Source organism: Mus musculus, chromosome 11 (assembly GCF_000001635.26).
Source record: "Mus musculus strain C57BL/6J chromosome 11, GRCm38.p6 C57BL/6J".
Classification (NCBI taxonomy): domain Eukaryota; kingdom Metazoa; phylum Chordata; class Mammalia; order Rodentia; family Muridae; genus Mus; species Mus musculus.
The window spans coordinates 50,217,042-50,235,316 of record NC_000077.6 but is presented as its reverse complement, the minus strand read 5'-3'; the positions used below and the strand labels follow the sequence as shown (position 1 = coordinate 50,235,316).

The window sequence follows — 18,275 nt, the reverse complement described above, 5'->3', positions numbered from 1 at the left end:
TGGCATGACAGAGGTCAAAGTCATCTTCACCAAGTAACCTGCCAGGAGCCAGCCAATTGTGGGTAATAGTCTCGCAGCACAGGTGAGCCAGCCTTCCCCCTCCCTATCCCCACCACCAGCAAGTTTTGGGAACCCAAAATGATAGGCCAAATACAGGCAGGCAACATGCAAACGCCTGGCTAGAACTGGGAACATTCACCTATGAGACACATACTTCATTAACCCTTTATTACAAGTCACGCTCTTATAGAAGTATATGCGAACTTACGTGAAAAAATCAAATGTATCCAAGAATAAAAAACACAGCACATAAAGTAGTGTATGCATTCCAGTGTTTGCGCCGCACACGGCGGGCACCCAAGAAAAAGCTCTTCTAACGGCCCGGCTCAAGACCACCGGCCAGGGGCAAACGGTTCGGTTCAGTTCTTTTTGGGCGGCAGCAGGCCGGCCCTCAGGCACAGTGTGGGGGGCCGCCTGCCTCTCCCGCGGCCCGGCGGGCAGGAGCAGCACCAGCTTCTGGGGCCTCCGGGCCAGCGGTGAACCCCAGGCCAGCCCGAGCCGCCTGCCAGGCAGAACCCTCCAGGTGGGGTGGATATGCCTGGTCCTCTGGGGCAGCAGCAGCAGTAGCAGCGACACCCTCGGAACCGTGGGCTCCAGAGCCGGCCACAGAGCACCCTTGGAAGCCTTCTAGTCGGCCTTTTTCAGAAAGATCTGGAAGAGTCGGGCTTAGGATGAGCAGGAGTCTTGGGACTTCTTATGGTCTAGATGCTTAGTCCCATCCCAGCTGATCTTACCTCACTCAAAATGACCCACACCGGGGAGTCAGTCTGAATGGAGAGACGTAGTGCTTCCAGGGGGCCAAAGGCAGGATCCACTTCTCCTTCAGCTACACCCTTGTAGAAGGAGCCTGTGGGAGCGCGGTGCCTAGATGTAAACACGAAAGCAACACCCAAAAGCCCAGCCCACACAGGCCCGCCCTACTCACCAATCTGGAGGTATCCATCTGGGCTCCTAGGGTACCGGAGAGTGGCTGAGCGGCCTTCCTGAAGGGCCTCCTTCTCTGACTGGGGGTTCTAAAGGGCAAAGCAGCAGGGTTGAAGTGTCTGGCCAGAAGGAGGCGCTGTCAGCTCCCACCCACAGCCGGCCCATACTCACATCAAAGGGCAGCACCTCCACAGAAGTGTTGAAGAGCTTATCTTCCGGGTGCTCGATGTTCCCGCTTCGGAAGAAGAACCTACAGATGCCAAGCAGGCCTGTGAGCTGTTGTAAAGATGAGGTACTGCCCAGACCCACTGTCCAGGCCCAGCAGAGAGAAGGGCAACGCCTGGGCTAGAAATATATTAGATGGGTAACCAGGTGCTGGGAGAGGTGAGGCGCCATCTTGGACAGTCCATGGGCAGTGCAAGGAAGCCAGGGTCTTACCCTGTGACTGTGGTAACAAGTGTCATTAAGTATTAAAGATCTACCTGCCTAGGTCCACACAAGGTAGGAAGTACTATTATGGGTAGTGCTGTTCAGTAAGGAAACCGAGGCATGGGGGGTTAAGATGGGGCAAATAGTTACCTCAGGGGTTATAGAAGGAGTACCTAAAGACCCAGGACTATATGCTGAGGCCTCTAATTGGTGTTCACCCTGTCCTCTTTCCCAGGGAGTACTGACCGCTCAAGGCGCAGTGGCTGGAAGAAGCGGAACCGGATAAAGTCTCCTGCGGCAGGTGTGAAGGCCCAGAAGAAATCCTCCCGCAAGTAGGCCTTCTCCAGGGTGAAATGCTGGTACGTCTTGAGGCTTGTGCTCACCTCTGCCGGTGGGTTCACGTGCTCCTTCCGGAGAGCATGCTTTCCAAAGTCTTTATCCTGGGGAGGTACAACAGACATGAGTGCCACCCTCCAGTCCTGCCTCCACCACGTTCGGTCCACACCGCGCCACACCCCACCTTCAGTTTCTGGATTTTGCCCGCCAGTGATGAGTGAGTGCCCACATGCTGGAAAAGGGACGGCTTGAAGCGGATCCGAAGGTTGGCCTTCTGCCGATCACAATGTTTCTGTGAACAGATTGGCGCCTTAGGGTTCGGCTCAGCCCACACTCAAGGTTGGGCTCAAGATAACCGGGGAGGAGGGGGGGATTTCCTCAGCCAGCAGTTTCCTCTCCTTGCTATAGAGGCACAGCCAGGAACACAGTGTGAGCTGGCAGCTGGGGACCTGCCTTCCTTCCCTGTGCTGACTTCAAGTGTCCCCTGCTCACCGCATCCTTCTCAGGGTTGCAGACTTTCACCCACAGGATGTGGTCCAGGAGCCAGTCTATGGGCTTGTCCCGGTAGAACATGAGGATGAACTCCACAATCAGGCTCAGATCCAGTGACTTGAACATCTTCCCTGAGAGAGGAAGTCAGGGAAGGGCTCTGAGTGGGGAGTACCACTAACCCTGTTCCTTCAGCCCTGTGGGGACCCTGTGGAATGTCTCACAACAAACCCAGTGGGCAGACTTTGGGCACGTGTGGACCAAGAAGACAGGGCAGGGCTGGGGTCCCTGGGATGTCCTCATACAGAGGGCACTTCCAGCAAGGCTCACTAGCAAGGTACTGGGGCTGAGAGACGGTAGACAGAGGGGCACAGGTGGGGCCGGCACAGGAGTAGCCTACCAATGAAGCCCAACTGCGAGAACTCCAGGATCATCCAGTCCTCGGAGGGCTGCTGGAGGGCAAAGTTCTTCATAGTGCTCAAGTAGTTGGGCTTGGCTACAATGTCATCCTCCAGCTGCAGAGAGGGAACAGAAGGGAGCTGGGACTCAGGATTGGCCAAGAGCATTAGTGGGTCCCTCACTCAAGTGGGACCCTGTGCAGAGGAGGCCAGGGTGAGCAGCAGGTCAAGGCTTACTGCTCAGGTCAGACAGGGTTCGGGGTGGGGGTAGGGGGCAGAAGAAAAGCTTCAGGCTGACCTGCACATAGTAGATGCCTTTGGACTGTGCATACATCATGAGGAAGCAGTAATCGAGGTTCTGTTTGGTCCTCCACCTGTGGGCCAGGAGGAGGAGCCTCAGAGGCAGAGACAATTCCACCTCCAGTGGCCTACCGCAGAGAGGCAGGTAGGACCCACTCTGCCCACTCCCCACCCCACCCATCACACACAGACCTCCGAGGAGACAATGATGGTAGCTTCTTGAGGGCACAGAGTATTAAGTACCTGACTCTCTCCTTGGGGTCCCCAAAGGACTCTCGAAGGCGGGAGAAGTCAGGGTAGAAGTGAGGGGAAGGGGAGATGACTTCCAGGAGCCCAGAATGGATCTCTGTGGGGAACCTAGGTGTGGAGGAAGACCCAGTGGGTGTGCAGCCTCCAAGGGCAAAAGACGGGTGGGAGCTCTCCAGACCTGCCTCTAAGCAGATGGCCCTCTTCCACTACCCTACTGAGGCCCTGGGGCTTCAGAAAGGGCAAGGCCCTCACCTCCTTTTCCTCTTTTCACCGAGGAGGGAAGCCCCTCCCCACACAAGGCAGACCACCCTCCCTCCAGCCACCTTTCCCAATTGTCTGTACTCACAAGGCCTTGATGTTCTCTGTCACTGCCGAAGTGTACTGTGGGTCAGTCTGTGGGAAGACCCAGGACATTTAGCTTAGCTAGCACCCCAAATAGTCTGGAGGGGGGAATCGGGCAGGAGTTCGGACTTCGGATGTCCCCATATACGGGAGTAAGGCTCCCTGTCCTAAGTGCCCAATGGGGTGGGGCTGGGGGCCGGGCCTAGCTGTGGTCACGGTTACCTCAGAAAACAGCCTATTGAGGTACAAGCAGGTGTTGAAGGGAACCAGTTTCTCCACAAGAGGGCGCAAAGATGCATCTTTCTTTTTAACTTTTTGTCTTGATCCATTTGTGCATGAAACTTATGACTACAATTCTGATTGTCATCCCCCCCCCTCCGCGACTCCCTCTCCCGCCCCCCCCCAACTACGTCATTCTTTTTTTTTTTTTTTAATTCATATATCCCCAGGCCCTGGACTACTTGCCTCGGCGATCAGCACCACGATGACTGAGTCTTCCTTCTCCTGCGGGCTCAGCTCCGAGATGAGCGAGTGCAATGTGTCAGTCAAGTACGAGTGCACCTCGCGCCGTACGCTCGGAATGCCCATCACCACGGATACTGCAGGGGCGCGGAGGAGTGACACTGGACAGGGCTCCAGGGGACAGCCTCTCTGCCCGCCACTCGCCCCTCCCGGGCCACGCCCATACCTCCGGTGCGGCCCTGGCCCACTCGCACTGCGGGCTGCAGACTGCTCTCCTTAGCCAGCAGGTGCGGCAGATGGTGGAAGACGGTGGGCAGATGAAGTACGTGCCTGTGCGAGACGTTCCACGGCTTCAGTCGCGGATCCTCTGGGTGGTTGAGAAAGGCACAGGTGAGATTTTGCTGGGTCTGAAAACAGCACAATCCTGCAGCCTTCCATCCACCCCACCCCGCTGGAGCTCACCTGTTAGGCGGCCCCAAGTGCGATTGCCTTCTCCGTCCCGCAGCGCTTGCCTCTCGGATACTGCCCTCTTGATTTCTTCCAGCACCAGGTTTAGCTCCTTGGAGCGCTTCAGGCTCTCTTGCTCAGCCGCGTGCAAACGGTCTCGCAGAGCCAGGAACTCGCGCTGGTAAATGTCCACCACGTCACCTGTTGGAGAGTAGGGAGGTGGCACACACAGGTTAATACCAGGAAATAGCCCTTCTGAAAACCCATTTCCTGTCATCACTGAACAGGTTTGCAAGAGCAAACCTGTAAGGGTATGCCCGCCACACCCCAACTTCCTCTAGGCACGTACCAGTTCATGTAAAGTTACATTGATGCTCAGCCTGGGGCTGAAAAGCCCCCAGCAAGAGGATTATCGTTCCCTTCACCCTGTTATCTCATCCTTTAATGCGGATACATAGGAATAAGGATACCTTGTATAAGGTGGAAAGGGGATATGATCTCCCAGTCCTACGCACAGGCTGGAAGAGCCTGACTGAATCCTCTCCACCCACTGGCTCCCAAAATCCCCTCTTGCTTTTGCAGCCTGTGCCCTTTGCTGGGAGTCAGACATCCAGAGTCGCATCCAGAGTACAAGGACACTGTCCTTCCTCAAGGAACACCCAAACCCCAGCCAGCCTTCTACTCCTCTCCTGTCCTCTTTCAAGGTTTGGAGAACAGACAACCCCATTCTTAAGGCCCTATAAGCACAGTCAGCCTCCTCAGACTCTAGCCCTCAGGCCTGAGCCTGGGCATAGGACCTGTGACTATGTGTTCCTGGGGGGGGGGGGCAGGGGCTGCTCCTCGAGCATGGTTGTCACTAATTGCTCATTCGCTGAGTTCTTTCCATCTCACACCCACCCCCAGCCCAGTCCACCTGCATGCTCAGATCAACAGATGAAGGTGACTAGCCCAGGAGCCTCTAACTAGCAGGTGCCCCAACCTCAAATGACTCCAGAGCTGGTAGTTGCTGGGCCCAGATATGAGCAGTGCAGAAGTACCTGGGTCCCTAAGTGAGGCTGTGAGTGTGGAGAAGAGTCCCCAGGATAAGAACCACCTGGCCTCATTGCTCTAGCAGGGATCAAGAACAAGTAGGATAAACCATATTTTGGTGGCAAGGGGCCAGCAGCTCCTGCCAGCCTGGGCATTCAAGGCCTTTGGCTGGCTGGCTGGCTGGCTTCTGCCCTCTTTATTAGCTCTCACATATGCCTCCCTCTCCTTTGTCCAGTGTCTAGCTTGTGCACACGCTGTTTCTTCTGTCTGGATCCCACATCGTCTGACCTAGCCTTCAAGGCCTCGTCTGTTAGTCTAGGAAGCCTTTCTGATCCCCATCCCATCCCATCCCCAGGCACCAAATCCTTGGCTGGGCAAAATGTCCCCAGAAAGGCTTTAGAGTGAGCTAACCCTAGTGTCTGTAAGCCAAAGGTGAAGCTCAAGGCAAGTTGAGTCACTTCAGGACACACTTCCTCCTGCAGCCACCCAGGCAGAGGTCTAAGTGTTACTTAAGCCACAGGCAAGGAGGAAGAGAGGCTCGGAGACAGGAGAGCCAAACGGATTCAGATTCGGATTCAGATTCGACTGAGGCATTCCTTACCTGAACAGCAACACCCACCCCCAATCTTATACCCTGTCTTATCCAAGGCTAAAGTTCCAGGCCATACCCAGGTTTAGGGACAGCCCCAAAGGAGGAAGAAGAGGGAATCAAGTTACAGGGTCTGTGAGACTCAGAGCTGGGCTCAAGGGGCCAAGTTACCCTGGAAACCTGACCCCTGGAACACTGAGAGCCCGCCCCAAGCTTGCTCTCCCAGCACTGGGCTACACCCGCAGCTGACAGGGTTGAGGGCTAGAGGTACCCAGGCCATCAGAGCCAGCCAGGGAAGTAGTTCACAGTGGCATAGACAGACAGGTGCCTTCCACAGCCTGGATGAGAAGTCCCTGCTCTCTCCTCATAGTGAAGCTAATGGGCAGCCTGTGCCACTGGCAGTGTCCCAAGCAGCACTGAGCTGAGGCCGTGGAAGAGAACAGGGGAAGTAACACTGGTCTAACAAGAGTGTGTGTTTCCACCAGACCTACTCTGCTCTGGAAACTGCCTCAGGTGGGTCATGGTGGGTAGCAGGTCCCTGAATCTTCCTGATCATCCAGGCCTGGGCATCGCTGGATCCCTATCCTGGCCTTCCTTCCTCCTCAGGCCTGTGCTGTCTGTTTACCAGCAGGCAATGGGCCCCTTGGGTTCCTGGGCCTAGCTCCCACCCACACACCAATTCTGCTGTTGTTTCTCAGAGCCCCACAGGCCCTTTCCCTTAGCAGCCTATCATATTCTTCGGGCCCTGTGCTGCTCTTGCTCCCTGTAAGAGCCTGGTCATCTTATTCCCAAGTCTACTGACTTGGGAGGTCCCCTCTTGTCCTTGGACCCTACAAATTCAGAAACTCAAGCTGTGTTCTTTTCTTTTTTTTCTTTTGAGACAGGGTGTGTGTGTGTGTGTGTGTGTGTGTGTGTGTGTGTGTGTGTGTAAACCTGGGTGTCCAGGAACGCACACTGAAGACCAGGCTGGCCTCAAACTCAGAGATGCACCTGCCTCTGCCTCCCGTGTGCTGGAATTAAAGGCATGTGCCACCACCACATGGTCATGGGTTGTTCTTAAAGCTAGACCATCCTGGTACCCCACATCTCTAGTGGGCGGGATAGTGAGGTAGGTCAGTGGTAAGGGCTTGGGGACTCTTTGGTCTCTCTGGGTACCTGGAGCATGTCAGGATAGGCCTTCCTAGGAAGCAGAGGATTTTGGCTTCCATGCCTTCCAATCCCAGGAAAGCAGGCTGGACCTAGCCCCAGGTGAGGACTGCAGCAGTGACCGTGCCAGAATAGACTCCACGGGGTGTGGAACATGTGATGCCCTACAAGCAGGGTAATTAACACACCCTGAGGACTACAAACCACAGTGTTCCACCTGGCTCTCTCTTGGCAGAGAAAACAGATTTTGGAGCCAAGCTGGGGTATAAACTTTGTATATGTACTTAGAGGAAATAGGCTCAGGGCCATAGGAAGACCGCAAGCCCAGCCCAAGGTCTGCTGTAAACCTGCAAGGGGGAAGGGAGTCGAGGTGGAGAGTGGCAGGTGTCCACTCTGTCTCTGGGTCGTGCGGTCCCCAAGGACTCTAGGAGAGCAAGGATCCAGTGAGAGCGTGGCCCTGACACTGAGAAGGACTGTGTGGCTCTGTCTCCCTGAGGTCCAAGCTCTGCAGCTGTTTGGCTGAGGCTATAGTTTGATTCCTGAATGTCTGGCTGCTTCAACAGATAAAAGCCAAGGTTGGATTTGAACCTGAGTCCTAAACCCTAGGTGCACCTGGCCAAGTCTGAGTCTTTCCCACTCTTAACCCAGGCTCTAGGGTGACCCCTGCTTCTGCTGCCTCTTTCCTCTCTGGCTCCCCGCCTACATCCTCCCTTCCGGTTCTTTTGCTCTTCCCCTAAGTACTGGACCCTCCTCTCCTGAGCCCCATATCCGCTACAAAGTGGAAACCAGCTTCAATCTAGTGGCTGACTAGCTGAGTTTGCTACTGACTTGTCTGTGTGGAAGAATGAGAAAGGCCCACAGTCAAGATTCCTGACTTCTAGTCAGCTGGCTTTGCTGGATACCCATGGAAACAGTACAGCCCTGAGGCTACACTCAGTCACTTCTCTCTCTCCATGCATACAGGGCTTGTCCTCAGGAGGAAGAACTCTGTATCTGAGCCCTACTCTTCTCTGATCTTGCTCCCCAGGCCCTCAGAATGCTAGTCTCCTGGCTTGCTCCCTCGGGAGGTATCCTAACATCAGATGGAGACATGTGACTGTCATAGGAAGCACACGGGACCACTACCAAATGAGGATGAGACACAGTCTAATGGCCCTAACCACAATGGAACAACCTGATCCCAGTTCTTCCGACACGGCTCCACTACAGCCCTCATAGCTTTCCATGGCTACTCTCCCAAGGGCTCAAAATGTACCCTTCTGGATGCCACACCCTACCTTCAGAGAACCGTCCCCTGGCCATACCCTCCCTTGATAGCTCATTCCATCCCACACTCTCTCTGTGCCAGGCCCTATCGAATCTCTCCTTAGAGTTCCTGACTTGTGATTCTCTCAAGACCAGCCCAGACCTCCACTACCACTAAAATAGGGAAAGTGCTACAGGAGGTGAGGCTGGGCTGAGCAGGCAGGAGCCTGATGCCAGGAGTTGGACTTGCCACAGGCCTCTTCCTGGACCTCCCCTTCCCCGTTTAGCATAACCTTTGGGAACAGAGAGCCTGCTTGAGGGAGGGAGAGAGCTAGCCCACCTCAGCCTGATATGACAGGAAGAACAGAAGGCAGGCAGGAAGGAAGCAGCTCAGAGTCTCCTGTGTCCAGGCTGGGTGGATCATGGTCTCTGAACTCCTCAGCTCCCACTCAGTTTAAACCATTCAACCTAGCTCAGGGGGCTTCCTAGCAGTGCTAGGACCTGTGTCCTTCTACTCCCAAGACGGCTGGCCAAGCTGGGAGGCCATAGTGTGGACTGGCCAGCAAGCCCAAGCTTCGAAGCTGCACCAGGAAAGGCCAAGGAAACCCCACAAAGTGATCACATATCAGGGTTTCTGGGCTAGCTATTCAAGAGGCCCTACAGAGGAACCCTGGGGCTCGGTGCCATGGAGGAGGCTGTAGGCCCCCAGGGAGCAGCGCCCACGGGAGCAGGGCTGCTGCAGAGCACAACAGTGGATGGGGCAGGGAGATGGATACCTTGGCTCTATCTCCTCACCTGTCTCAACAATACTGTGCCAGCTCTTGTCCAAGAGCCTGCACCAGGTTCTCTGGGTACACTACCTCTGTGACCTTGTGTCTCTGCCCCTCTGTGGGAACTCCATAGGTCCTTAACTTGCCAGTGGAAGCGCCCGCCCCTGGCATGGGATAACCGCAGGCAGAGGCCAGTCCCGAGCGCCACACGGAGGCGGGGATCTGGTAACCACTCGCTCCCCTCGGCCAGGCCTGACCAGGGAATTTCGTGATGCCAAAAGCAAACAAGTGGGGCGAGCATGGGAGAGGCTCAGGTGCTCCCGGTGCGGGCCTGAGCAGGCGGCGGCAGGGTGGGGGCTCACCTTTCTGGCCGCTGAGCGCTGCGTACCAGGAGAGCGAGAGGAAGGCGCACAAGCAGAAGAGCAGCAGCGTCAGGAAGGTGCCATTGCGGAGCCTCATCTCCCCCGATGCGCGGCGGGCGCCGGCGGGGCCGAGGCCGCATGGCCCGGGGGACCGGGGCCGGGGCACGGGGGCCCGGAGGCGGCGGGGGCCCCGGCCCCGGAGCGCGGAGGAGCTGCGGGCCCGGGAGAGGAGGCTACAGGCAGGGCGGGAATGGGGACGGGGGTGGAGGGCGCGTGCGAGCTGCTCCTCCGCGGTGCGCGGTGCTGGCGGCCTCGATCTGAGGCTGGGCCGGGGCCGAGCAGGGTTGGGGCAAGGCGGCAAGAGCCGCGGCCGGGCTGGATCCGGGACCGCCGCCGAGTCGACGGGCGAAGGGCGGGGCGGCCGGGATTTAAAGGGGCCGCATCACTCGCCGCCGCTGGGAGCACCGCGAGGGGGCGGGGTAGGAGGCCAGCTCCCGGGATCCCGGCGGGCCCGCCTTGGGAAGGTGGCACGCGCGTGGAATAGCGCGCCCCAGGAAAGTCGCGGCTACAGTGGTGATGAATGAGGGTCAGCTATTGTGCAGCAGGGACAGACGGCGGAGATGCCTGTTCCCCCAAGTCTCCTTTCAGAAGATCCCATGAGCAAGTCCCTACACCTAGACCTTCAAGCCCTCCTCCCGACAGAGAGGATCTGGCATGGGAGGGGCCCGCTGTAGCCGAGCTGAGGTTATCTCTAGCTAGCAGGCTAGCCAGAAAGTGCCAGCTGCTCTCTCTTGCGCCCACCAGTACTCCCTTCTCAGGGCATTCTCTGATGTGCCTCGGAGAGTGTGCTGCGGACCGGGGGAGGCGCTCCTACTCTATCGAACAAGGACAATGGGCCGCTCTCAGGAGTAACAGAGCCGTTGTTTGTAGGTGGAGAGCACCCTCCGGAGCCCAGCCGACTAGCTTCCCGGTGCCAGGCATGCTGTGGGCGGGAGTCAGGCTCAACCTGTAGTTTAGAGGATCACGGGTCCGCAGGGTGACCGGGGGCGGGGGCGGGGCGCCTCTGGTTCCTATTTGTACAGCGGCGCCTAAGACTTTATTGCTGTCTCTTCTTGCATCTTATTACAGACTTCCCTCCATGCCTCTGCGGAACCAGGAACTGGACACACAATGAAAGGACTCACTGAGCCAAGGCAGCCTCGGGGCATGCATTTTGGAAGCGCCAAATCTACTTCCCTTCTTGAGTCTCATCACCATTCAAAATGGAACCAGAAGCTACTTTGTAAAATGGAGCTACTACCTAAGAGCAGAGTGGTGACGGCTACTAAGCCTGAGTTCCATCCCTCAGAATCCACAGGGTGGAAGGAGTGAAATGACTGCTGCAATTGGTTCTCCGATCTCTGCATGGTGTCTATGGCACGACAGTGCCATCCACGTATGATGTCCTGAAAGACCCTGCTTGGAATGACCGTGAGCGCGTGCGGGGGTGGGGTCGGGGGGAGGGGTGATCACACGCTGGGTGGGTGATGGTCTCAGTAAAGTAGAAGCTGCAGTGGTGATCTCACATACACACACACACATACATGCACACGCTTGCGTGCACAATAAAGTGACCCATACCCAGGAGGCAGGAGGATCCTTATGAGTTTAAGGAAGGCTTGGTCTACATTTAGAATTCTTGGCTAGCCAAGGCTGCATACTAAGATTCTGGGGGCAGAGTTGGGGTGGGGAGCTACAGAAGGCAAGGCACAGTCCAAAAGCCACTGTTTTACAGTTTGGAGTGACTTAGAGCAAAGTACAGCCTGATCTTGTTGGAACCTTCTGAGGGGAAGTATCCTGGTGTGTTGTCCTGTTTTCATAGGAGTCTTCTCTGTGGTGCAAAAAATAGTAGGTCTTCATTTTAGTCATATAAAGTTTTAATTTTGTTTAAAAGACAAAACAACAACAACAGTGGAGCCAGTATAGTGTGTGACATGCCTCCAATGCTAGCAGCCAGACAGCAAAGGCAGGAGCTCTGTGAGCCATACATAGTGAGCCCATGTTGTCATTCCCCAAGCCCCCAAAACAGTTTAAGACCAGCTTGATATACATAGAAAATTTAAAATTCTGAGCCAAGTAGAGCTATACAGTGGAACTGTCCTAAAAACAAATAAGGCTAGAGAGGTGGCTCCGTAGTTAAGGTACTTAACCGCTTGCTCTTCCAGAGGACCCACCCCAGTTAGGTCCCCATCAGCTTTTACAGGTGGCTCACAGCTACCTGGAACTAAGGGAAATAGACACCTCTAAGCTCAGTGTGTAGGCATGCACATACTTAAAAAGAAATCTAGAAATCAAGCAACAAAAAGTATATTAGAGCTGGAGTATAGCTGAGTGGTGAAGCACTCAACATCAACTAAAGTGGATGACTTAAGGAAGATGCTATAATGATTAAACCAGTGGATCTGAAGGACATGGACTGTAGGTGAGCACACGGATTTCCCCTCTCCCATTGCTACCTTGGAGTAGGGGAACAGGAATAAGAGAAGGTCCCTGATGTCTAGGGAGCAGAGCCTCTGTAGAAACAGGAAATTGGGGTTAGGGAGAGCCCATGTCTCAGGAGCAGGACCTCACAGCAGCCTGGCTACCTCCAGCCTCCTCCTTTGAAAATGGCAGCATTGTCTGGCACGTGTCCTGTTTTCCACTGTCTTTGCCTTTGTAGTAATTAATTAATCCGGGCCTGCTTGCCACCTAAAGTCCCTTCAGACACTTCCTAGCTCTGCATGTCGCCTTGCAGCTGGCAATATACCTTCACCTGAGGTTCGGCATCAGGTCCTAGGGACCCACTCAGGGAAAACGGAGCCATATGGGCCCAGAGAAATCCTGCTTTCCCTTTGAAAGTCAGCTGGAGGCCTTTCCTCCTTTGTTCTAGATTTTCACACAGTGAAAAACACAGTCACACACACACACACACACACACACACACACACACACCTTACTTTTTCAGAGTCAGTGACTCACTATGAAACCCTGACTGGCCTGTAACTCACCATGCAGACCAGCGCTGGGATTAAAAGCCTGTAGACACCCAGCTGTTATGATCACAGCCTTCAGCCCATGTTCTAGGACAGCCTTTGGAAGTAGTCTAGGGGTCCAGCCCTGGGGGTAGTCAAGAATAGAGCTAAGAGAAATAGAAGATCTATACATGATTTCACTAGCCTTCAAGTGAAACGAGTCCTGCTCTCCATTTAAGAATGGAAACTGCATCCTGTAGATTTCCCAGTCTATGTGACTGTCACAACAGAAGTCAGGGATTTCATCTACCTCAACTAGAGGTGTAGTGGAGCACTTCAAAAGAATAGTTACACTCATGTTAGTGACTTCATTTTTTTAAATTTATTTATTTATTGTATATGAGTATATTGTCCCTCTCTTCAGACACAGCAGAAGAGGGCATCAGATCACATTGCAGATGGTTTTGAGCCACCACGTGGTTGCTAGGATTTGAACTCAGAACCTCTGGAAGAGCAGTCAGTGCTCTTAACCACTGAGCCATCTCACCAGCCCATAACTTCATATTTTTGATATTAGTCCTGCTCTAGATATTAAAGTTTAGAAGACTCACGAGTAGTTACATATGTTTTAAAAGTGTTTTTCTGACATCTGCATTTCAGTTGTTTGTTTAGAAGGCCTTGCCTTCTAAGGCATGGGCCTGTGATTATGACGGAATTGAGAGGAGGAGGTAAGAGGTTTGAGAGTCCAGGCGAGAGTGAATTGCTCAGCTGTTAAGAGCACTTCTGCAAGAGGAAAAGGGTTTGATTCCCAACACCCACTGGAAGCTCCCAAGGGAATCAGCTGCTCTCTTCTGGCCTCCCAGAGCACTGCACACATACATTCACTCAAGAAAAACACCCAAATGCATTTTTTTTCTTAAGATGAAAAAAATTAAAAGACAGTTCAGAGTCATCCTTGGCTACAAAGCCAGTTCAAGGCCAGCCAGGGCTTCATGAGATCTTACACTTACAAACACACACTAAATTGCCCAAGAATAAGTAAAAGAGCCAAGCAGTTGCAGCACACACCCTTAATCCCAGCATTCTGGATGCAGAAGCAGGCAGATCTTTGAGTTCAAAGCCAGCCTGGTCTACAGAGTGAGTTCCAAGACAGCTAGGAGTACTCAGAGAAACCTTGCCTTAAACAAACAAACATACAAAAAAAAAAAGAATAATTTTTTTTAAAGATCTATTTTATTTAGTGTATATGAGTACACTGTAGCTGTACTGATGGTTGTGAGGCATCATGTGCTTGCTGGGAATTTGAATTCAGGACCTCTGCTGGCTTCGGCCTAAAGATTTATTTATTATTATATCTAAGTACACTGTAGCTGTCTTCAGACACATCAGAAGAGGGTATGAGGTCTCATTACAGATGGTTGTGAGCCCCTATATGGTTGCTGGGATTTGAACTCAGGACCTCAAGAAGAGCAGTCAGTGCTCTTAACCACTGAGCCATCTCTCCAGCTCAAATAAATTTTTTAAAATGGTGACATATGCTTATAGTCCCAGTACTAGGGAGACTTCAAGAGGATTGCTTCAAGTTCAAAACCAGGTTGGACTGTATAGTGCATACTAGTCCACCTGGTCTACAAAATTAAACATTGTCTCTCAAAACAAACATCAAATCAAACAAAAAATACAAACATGAATGCTTTAATGTTGATCCTCCCACAACCATGTTAGAACCTGCCCACCTTGCCCAAGGCCACAGTGACAAGGTCCATGGAAGAAGATGATCAGGAAGATCCAGAGAAGAAGAGGTGGGGGTCTCAGTGTAACTGTTCTCAACATACACAAATAATTCTTAAAGGAACAGTGCCTCCCTTATACACGTACATCCTTCCCCATCAGGGTAGATACAGAGCTCAGTGAGATCCTGGCCCCTAGGCTTACAGAAAAAAGAGTTTCTCTGTGTAGCCCTGGAACTCACTCTGTAGAGCAGGCTGGCCTCGAGCTCAGGAATCCACCTGCTTCTGCCTCCCGCATGCTGGGACAGTAGTGTGTGTGCCACTACTGCCCGGCCAGAAAAATCATCTTTACTTATCTTGTCAGAGATTTATTTAGTTTCCTTTGGTTTTGTTTTGATACAATGTAACCAAGGCTAGTCTTCAACTCCTGATTTTCTGGCCTCTACTTTCCAAGTGCTGTGATTATAGTATTCATTGGTTTATTTGAGGGTTTTGTCTTGAGATCAAAAAGCAGGACAAGGAACAGAACCTAGAGTTTACACTTAAATCTCAAGATGAGCCTTCCAGCCAGCGAAGGGAGAGACTGCAGGAATGAGAGGAAGCCAGGAGCCCAGCTACCAGAGAGATGCAGTTGTAGGTGAAAGAGTCCAGAATGCATCATAAACCATCGCCATAGAGAAATCATTCTGAGCTGAGAGCGTTTGAGAACAGGCTGTTGTTATTATATTATTATTATTATTATTATTATTATTATTATTATTATTATTATTTAATTTTTTTTTAGACAAGGTCTCTATGTAGCCCTGGCTGTCCTGGAACTCAATATGCAGGCCAGACTAGCCTTGAATTCACAGAGATCTGCCCTCCTATGGCTCTCCAAGTGCTGGAACTGAAGGCTGAGCCCAGCTGAGAACAGGCTCTGACCTAACCTTCTTCATGTGCTCCAAAACAATCTCCCAGAGTGCTCTCTGCTGGAATTAGCCAGAAAATGAACCTCAGAGTCCTAACACGAGACAAACACAGCCACACCCACAGGAACATTCTCACAAAAGAGTTTACGTGTTGGGGGCTGGAGAGATGGCTCAGTGGTTAAGTGCACTAGGTCTTGAATTTAATTCCCAGCAACCACATGGTGGCTCACAACCATCTGTAATGGATCTGATGCCCTCTTCTGGTGTGTCTGAAGATAGCAAAAACGCACTCACAAAAAGTAAATAAATAATTCTTTAAAAAAAAAAAAAGAATTTACATGGCATCTTTCCTAAAAGACATTTATTTGCTTGTAATTCACCCTCATTAAGTCAATAAACAATGGTGAGGTGGGTCAGAGAGCAAAGGCAGTTTCATCCCAAGGACCACAGGTGGGATAAGAGACCGGAGTCTCACAAGTTGTCCTCTGACCTCCACTTGTACACTGTGGTGTACACACACACACACACACACACACACACACAAATATAATTAAGCCAAAAAAATAAAGTTGATACTTGGGCTGAGCATGGTAGCCTATGCCTTTAATACAGGCATTCAAGAGACAAGGGCAGGCAGCTCTGATTCCCAGGCCAGTTTATATTATATTATATATAAAATGAGCTCCAAGATTCTAACTGCCAAATACTACAAGTAGATAAAAATCTCTCGCCAGTCAGTTGCCAGGCTTGAATTTTTTTTTCCTGGGGTTCTGTTGTCAAGTTCTTATTGCTGGCCTCCAACCCAGGAGGATCCTTTGCCTCTGTCTCCCACATGCTGGGCTTACAGGCTTAATTCACAGGCCTATGATGACACACACATGTGCAATGTCCAGCAGAGGCTCACCATTCTGTACCCGTATTTCCAAGAACAGCAGCTACCACCAGGACTGGCTAGATGGCTCAGCCTAAGGACCTCAGTTTGATTTCCCCAGACCCACATGGTTTCAGGAGAGATAAAGACTCCTGCAAGTTGCCCTCTGACCTCCACATTCACACCAACTTGTATACACATACATAGATACAAAGTAAGTAAGTAAGTAAATATATGTAATTAAACTTTTCTTTAATTTCACAGTCCTCCCGAATAGACTCGGGAGGGTAGAGGTCCCTGGATAGGCACCCAGGGAAATTGAATGGGTGGAATGGGTGGAGGGGTTTTAATGAAAGCATGCTTGTCAAAGCTGTTTGTCCATCAAGGACTCTGAGCGCTCTGCTCACTTCAGTTCCTGCCCAGGCTTCAGGGACAGCTACTGAGATAATGCTTTCCTGGAAGAAGAGAGAAATCTCTAGAAGTTCTGGCATTAGCAAATAAAGAAACATTTGTCGTGTCCTTGGTCTGTGGCTTTTACTGCTTTAGGTCCTTGGCCGGAGCTAATCACATGGTCTCACATCAAGAGAGCTAGCTGATTTTATAGATATATAAAACTGGGTTTCCTGGTGTAAAAGATACATGAAATTATTACTGTTGCTATTAGGAATTACAATAAACAGAAATTGCTGGTGGTTTGAGGGTCAGGGTGTGGCCACAGGCTTCTAGCTTTATCACTATGGCTTTCTCTGGAACTCTGCAGCTTGGATACAATTGATCCAATCCAAACCTGAATCAGCTAAGGCGACCCTCACCTCTAACTCCTGCATTCAGAAAACAGGAGCAGGAGGATTATTAAAAGTTTGAGGCCAGCCTAGTCTATACAGTAATTACAGGCCAGCCAGGGCTACACAGCAAGATTCCATCTTTAAAAAAAAAAGGCTGGTGAGATGACTCAGTGTGTAAGGACACTTGCCACCAAGCCTGATGACCTGAGTTGTACCCCAGAGACCCACATGGTAGGAGAGAACTGACTCCCAAAAGCTGTCTTCTTGTAGGGGATGTGGAGATAAATCTAGTGGAGGAAGAGGTGGGGGAGAGAGGGAGAAGCCACAGGCTCCTGAATTGCCTGGAGGAGTCCTCCTGATCCACTGCACACTGTAGGATCTGATGTGGCCTCTGTGGCTTCCGGCATCCCGCATAGTAGCACGGAAGGGCCAGAGGCCAGGGCGGTGAGGGCTTCTCCAGTCTGCATGGAAATTTCCATGGGGGATTGGCCCCTCCCCCATGGGCTCATGGACAAGCCAGTTAGATTCTGCTAAACAACATAGGTTGCACCCCAATTTGCCCTAATTGGCTGAAAAGCTATATATAAGCTCCTGTAATAATAAAGTTAGATCTGCACTCTGATGCTGGTCTCAGGAGTCTGAATCACAGGCATAGGCTTGGACTCTGATTCCATTCACCCTGCACTTCCTGGTCCCTTCCCACCGCTTCCGACCCTCCACAGGGAGCTGAGATTCCATTTTGATTTTTAGTCTGGTCTATTGGGCCTCATGGAAGAGCCTAGTCTAAAACAGTGGCTACCACAATAATACTTTCTATAACTTTACTGTGCATGTGTGCATGTGTGTGTATACATGTGTATGTGTTACTGAGGATTGTATCCAGAGCTGCCTGTATGCTAGGCAAGTGCTCTACCAGGGAGTATGCCACGACTTTCACTTGCCTTTTAATTTTGAGAAAGGATTTCACTAAGTCCTTGACATTGTGACCCTCCTGCCTCAGCCTCCTGAGTAGCTGGGACTTGGTGCCTAACTGCAACTTTGATTTTTTTTATTTAATTGGAGTAACATTAGCTAAACACCCAGGCACTTCACAAATACTGATAAAGGTTCCATTTTGTGCCTGCTTGGGAACACTCGTCAAACAAAGGGGTACCCACAGCTAGAGTGAGGTGTGGGACACAGGACTGTGGAGGCCAAACAGGGAGGAGTTAGGTGAGGGACAACCTGAGGGCCAAAGCTCAGGAGAGCAGATGGCCCACAAAAGGCTGCCTGCAGCACGGGGAACTGAAAGTCCTGAGGGGGACAGTGCTTCCCTGGCTTGGGGCACTGTCACTGTTTCTAGATCTCCCTAGCTAGGGAGACACTGACTGTTCTCCCATCCTTACCTGCCCAGACCCCATTTCTCCTTGAA

At 52.1% G+C, this 18,275-nt stretch overlaps 1 protein-coding gene, 1 long non-coding RNA gene and 1 other non-coding gene across 4 annotated transcripts; 1 reads left to right on the top strand and 2 right to left on the bottom strand.

Annotated features, from left to right (window-relative positions):
- Nucleotides 1-213: 213 nt before the first annotated feature.
- On the bottom strand, nucleotides 214-9,982 carry Mgat4b (mannoside acetylglucosaminyltransferase 4, isoenzyme B). The gene is made up of 15 exons (NM_145926.3): nucleotides 9,578-9,982; nucleotides 4,452-4,637; nucleotides 4,216-4,356; nucleotides 3,993-4,126; nucleotides 3,532-3,578; nucleotides 3,180-3,293; nucleotides 2,935-3,010; nucleotides 2,639-2,753; nucleotides 2,242-2,372; nucleotides 1,934-2,041; nucleotides 1,660-1,853; nucleotides 1,156-1,234; nucleotides 986-1,073; nucleotides 795-907; nucleotides 214-711 (listed from the first exon to the last, which is right to left on the bottom strand). Exons 1-15 carry the CDS (start codon nucleotides 9,672-9,674, stop codon nucleotides 688-690), a joined length of 1,647 nt encoding a protein of 548 aa, NP_666038.3. The 5' UTR covers nucleotides 9,675-9,982; the 3' UTR covers nucleotides 214-687.
- On the bottom strand, nucleotides 3,011-3,072 carry Mir6919 (microRNA 6919). The gene has a single exon (NR_105884.1). It is a non-coding gene; the product is annotated as a microRNA 6919 (primary transcript).
- A 113-nt stretch (nucleotides 9,983-10,095) lies between the features above and the next one.
- Nucleotides 10,096-16,598, top strand: Gm36556. 2 transcript variants are annotated; one of them, XR_388620.4, is made up of 2 exons: nucleotides 10,096-10,503; nucleotides 10,706-16,598. It is a non-coding gene; the product is annotated as a predicted gene, 36556 (long non-coding RNA). The 2 variants fall into 2 exon arrangements; XR_388618.4 differs by having other exon boundaries at nucleotides 10,130-10,604.
- The last annotated feature ends 1,677 nt before the right edge of the window (nucleotides 16,599-18,275 follow it).

What these genes read in the sequence shown, in the direction of transcription:
- Mgat4b (NM_145926.3), bottom strand. Translation starts at nt 9,674, where the DNA reads ATGAGGCTCCGCAATGGCACCTTCCTGACGCTGCTGCTCTTCTGCTTG. An exon ending in GACCCCAAGGAGAGAGTCAG is followed by an intron (nt 3,011 to 3,179) that starts GTACTTAATACT and finishes CCTGGCCCACAG; the next exon opens with GTGGAGGACCAAACAGAACC. An exon ending in TGGAGGTGCTGCCCTTTGAT is followed by an intron (nt 1,074 to 1,155) that starts GTGAGTATGGGC and finishes TTTGCCCTTTAG; the next exon opens with AACCCCCAGTCAGAGAAGGA.